Source organism: Phycodurus eques, chromosome 6 (assembly GCF_024500275.1).
Source record: "Phycodurus eques isolate BA_2022a chromosome 6, UOR_Pequ_1.1, whole genome shotgun sequence".
Lineage (NCBI taxonomy): Eukaryota > Metazoa > Chordata > Actinopteri > Syngnathiformes > Syngnathidae > Phycodurus > Phycodurus eques.
The window spans coordinates 31,442,949-31,447,031 of record NC_084530.1 but is presented as its reverse complement, the minus strand read 5'-3'; the positions used below and the strand labels follow the sequence as shown (position 1 = coordinate 31,447,031).

General features: G+C 48.6%; 1 protein-coding gene across 2 annotated transcripts; it reads right to left on the bottom strand.

Annotated features, from left to right (window-relative positions):
- Positions 1-205: 205 nt before the first annotated feature.
- On the bottom strand, positions 206-3,099 carry snrpb2 (small nuclear ribonucleoprotein polypeptide B2). Of its 2 annotated transcripts, XM_061679679.1 has the most exons (7): positions 3,008-3,099; positions 1,867-1,947; positions 1,512-1,684; positions 1,298-1,432; positions 792-827; positions 609-697; positions 206-534 (listed from the first exon to the last, which is right to left on the bottom strand). In XM_061679679.1, exons 2-7 carry the CDS (start codon positions 1,928-1,930, stop codon positions 375-377), a joined length of 657 nt encoding a protein of 218 aa, XP_061535663.1. In that variant the 5' UTR covers positions 1,931-1,947; positions 3,008-3,099; the 3' UTR covers positions 206-374. The 2 variants fall into 2 exon arrangements, with proteins under 2 accessions (XP_061535663.1, XP_061535662.1); XM_061679678.1 differs by lacking the exon at positions 3,008-3,099 and having other exon boundaries at positions 1,512-1,649; positions 1,867-1,951.
- Positions 3,100-4,083: the final 984 nt, after the last annotated feature.

The window sequence follows — 4,083 nt, the reverse complement described above, 5'->3', positions numbered from 1 at the left end:
TTTTGTCACTTTGTGACATTTTAAAAAGTTAGAAAAAGGATAACATTTCGGCTGAAAATGACACCATTGACCCCGATTTTCAATCACGTGATCAGGACATTCCGACATGTTCACAGAGCCAAGATCCAAAAAGTGCAGGCTGGATGTGATCAAGGCCCGGAGCCCGGCGGAGTCTGACGCACGCACACGGTCAGTATGTGACGACTTGTGTAAAAAAGGAAAACAAAGACGTTTTATTTGGTTCATGTACAAAAGAGGACGGTCACAAGAGGACCCTGTCCACCACAACAACGATCAAGTAGTAGTTTAAAAAAAAAAAAAAGACGTCCAAAATGTCCGTTAGCGCTCCAAGGATCCTTTGGCGTGCACTCGTCCTACTTCTTGGCAAAGGTGATCTTCATGGCGCAGGTGGCGGTGATCCGGAAGCCTTGCAGGGCGTCCTTGGCCACGCCCGCCTGCATCTCGCCCTCAAACTCCACAAAGGCGATGTCGTGCTTCCCGGGAACCAGACGGACCTCCTTGAAGCCCGGAAACCTGACCACGCGACACACGCGCGTTATCACACGGGCGCACACGCTTGTCAGTCTGATACGCACGCACACACTTACTGGTTGAAGAGCATGGACAGCATCATCTCGTTGGTTTCCTCAGGCAGGTTGCTCAGGAACAGGATGTAGTTTGGCGGGTTGTCGGGAACCTGCCGAGTCAGCGCAGCCCTCCGACGTTAATCTCTGACCCCAACCACGGCTAACGGCACGCTAAGCGCATAAGCTAACATAGGGTCAACGTACCTGCACCGCCGGAATGTGGGCCGCGATTGACGGCACCTGAACGCAACACGACAAAACAGGAAGTCAAACTCACGTTGTGATGTCGTGACAACAGGAAAAAACAAACAGGAAGCCATTGCCAAGGGCGTGTTGATGACATCATGGCAAGCAGCAGCAAAACAGGAAGTCATCCTACACCATAGGGATGTCACGACAGGAAGTCATTCTCAAGTTACGATGTCATCCTGACACAATGACGTCGAGGCAACCGAAGTGCCGAATGGAGTTGTTGCACCATGATGTCATGGCAACAGGAAGTAGCCGAACAGGAAGTCATCCTTACGCCATGACGACTTTTTTGTGGCATGATGACGATGGCGTGATAGGAAGTAAGAAAAGTAGGAAGTCACTCAATTTGTGTCATGACAGCACAAAAACCAAACCGGAAGTCATCCTCATGCAAAGGGAAGTCTCAAAATAGGAAGTCGTCCCAACGCAACGATATCAAGGAACAGGAAGTAACTGACCATGGCGGTTTTCCTGGCGAGGGCGACGGCGGCGTCCTGAGGTTTCTTCTTCTTGTCCTTCTTCTTGTCTCGGTCACCGTGCGCTCCTTTGACCTTGGTGATGACCTCAGAGTCGGTCTTGGCGTACTGTATCCTCTGCCAAAGGAGGGGGGAGAGGCGCGTGGGTGAAATGGCGGACGGCGGGCTCGCTCGCTGGGTCGCCGGCGGCGCGTACCATGGGTTTGTTGTAGAAGGGGAAGCCCTGCAGCTGGCGCAGGGCGTTGGTGGCGGCGGCGAGCTCCTTGAAAACCACGAAGGCCTGGCCCCTCATCTTCATGGTCTTCATGGCCACGATCTCCACGATCTGGCCAAACTGCGAGAAGAGCGCGTACAGAGAACGCTTCAACTCTGCGGGACGTCAGCACAAGCTCCACAATCACTACGGCGGCATTTTCACACGCGGAAACGTACGCGTGCGAGTCGGCGCCGCCGAGGCCCTTCAGAGCCACTGTTGAATTCCAAAAGGCCCCAAGTACTCAATGAATGGATCAAAGAAGCCATTCTAAAAGGAAGTTGATAAGAACGCTCACCTTCTTTCTTCACCTTATCATTGATGTTGTTGATGTAGATGGTGTGGTTGGGCCGGATGTCCATGACTGCGTCCTTCAAGCCTGCCGCACAAACCCGAGCGCATCAACAAAAACGGCCGCATTTTTTTCCAGCCTTTTCCATCAACAAGGACATAAAGTGCGTCGAGCAAAAAGAGACAAATTAATAGAGCGCCGTTTTAATTTCATTTGATCAACAACGGTAGAGATGTGCCGCACCGAATTTCCTTTGGAAAATCAATTCCTTTGACCGACAGGAGTATGTGAATTATTGGCAGCTGTCATCCATCAAAAGGTAAATTTTCCTCTCAGAAATGTTTTATATATATATATAATATAATATATTAGTATTCTGAAGTAATATTTTTCACACTCTGAATGTCACAATGACTTTGCAGTTTCATGATGCGCAAGACGATGAAGATATTTTGCTCCTTTTCCATGAAAAGTAAGTTTGGTTTGGTTTTTTTGTGCTACTTTTAAAAAGGGCACTCAAGCCACTGATGTTCGAATACAGCGGACGAGTGTCACGAGGCAGCCAAATCAATGGTCATTTGTCAGATGTGAACGAATATGTTCAACTCAGAAACCGTTTTAAGAAATCTTCTTGTTCAGATGACATCGAATGTGTCTTCACTATTACGGCCTCAAATTTCAACTCATCAATGACTTTGTGAAAGTTTGACTCCTTGCGTGGCCGCTTACACATATGAAAGCAAGGCGGCATGAAAGAAACTGTTCGACGAGGAGACAATTATGAAGTGAATTGCACGTAAATGAGCAGTACAAGAACAATGGCGGCCGCGTCTAACGTGGGCACGTGAACGATGCATCCAATCAAATGCAATCAACGTCCACGTTTAACTGCCGTTGTCCAACGCGAACTGTAATGTTTAGCATAGTCCTCGTGAAACATCGTGAAAATAAAAGTCTCATCCCATCGCAACGCGCGTTGCCTACGTCCATTCAAACCGCGAGCCGGTTAGCTTCCGAGCTAAAGCGCCGAAGAAGATTCCTAGAGGAGGGCGTCCGAAACTTCCACTCTCATCGTCACTCATTCGCCACAAGGTGAGCAAAACATAACAAATCAAAAATAAAGGCGAAAAGAGCAGCCTGACGTCACCTGGCTGCCGGGAGAACAGGAACTGGCGAGAAGCGGCCCGCGCTGCTGGCGACGAGAAACGACGAGAAGCGGCGAGAGTAGCGACGTCGCCTTCTTCTTCTTTCTCCTATTGGCGGCGGTGTGCAACTGAGGTTGAGGCGCATACCGCCACCTACTGTACACGAGCTTCCACTGCTCCGGTCTCCGAACATTTCCGCTTTCATTCAACACGATACAAACAAAAACACACGAAAAGCGCTTCGGTTGTTCCAATTATTCCATCTCATCGTCTTGTTCTCAAAAGCCATCCATATAAACTGACTTAATCGACTTATTCCTCAAAATTCCCTTCATTCATGGCTGCGTGTTTTATACTTTACAATCTACTATAGATTTTACATGACTCATTCATTTTAATTAGGACTTATTTCTTTCATTCATATCTACATTATTGAAACTTTTCTCCACCCTTCATGTATTTGTTATTCCTTATAAGTTAGAGGAGAGGAGAAGCGGCTCAGAAAATGGATGGATGAAGTGATTCCTTTCATATATAATACAAGACATTTCATGGCACTATTTAATTTCTGGAGCTATTTTTCTGCTCTATGCTCAGCTTGTTGGGTGCAATTCATCACTTTAGCAAAATAAAAACAGAACATTTTGCTTGATTAATAATCATCATATCCTCTTTGACTTTGCTGTCATTTTCCATGTTTTCCTGACCTTGCCTAGCGCTTTGCTGGGTTTCTCTCAGTAATTGCGAGACACACGAGGAATTTGTGCCGGCGCGGCGGACGACTGCTGAGCACATCTGCCTCACAGTTCCGGGGACCGGGGTTCAAATCCCGGCCCCGCTTGTGTTGAGTTTGCACGTTCTCCCCGCGCCTGGGTGGCTTTTCTCCGGGCACTCCGGTTTCCTCCCACGTCCCAAAAACATGCGCACGAGGCGGATTGAAGACTCAAAATTGCCCGTCACATTCCCATGTGAGTGCGAAGGGTTGTTTGTTTCTGTGTGCCCTGCGATTGGCTGGCGACCGGTTCAGGGTGGACCGCCCGAAGAGAGCTGGGATAGGCTCCAGCAGCCCGCGACCCGC

What these genes read in the sequence shown, in the direction of transcription:
- snrpb2 (XM_061679679.1), bottom strand. Translation starts at nt 1,930, where the DNA reads ATGGACATCCGGCCCAACCACACCATCTACATCAACAACATCAATGAT. An exon ending in CCCACATTCCGGCGGTGCAG is followed by an intron (nt 698 to 791) that starts GTACGTTGACCC and finishes CTGACTCGGCAG; the next exon opens with GTTCCCGACAACCCGCCAAA. An exon ending in CTGTCCATGCTCTTCAACCA is followed by an intron (nt 535 to 608) that starts GTAAGTGTGTGC and finishes TCGCGTGGTCAG; the next exon opens with GTTTCCGGGCTTCAAGGAGG.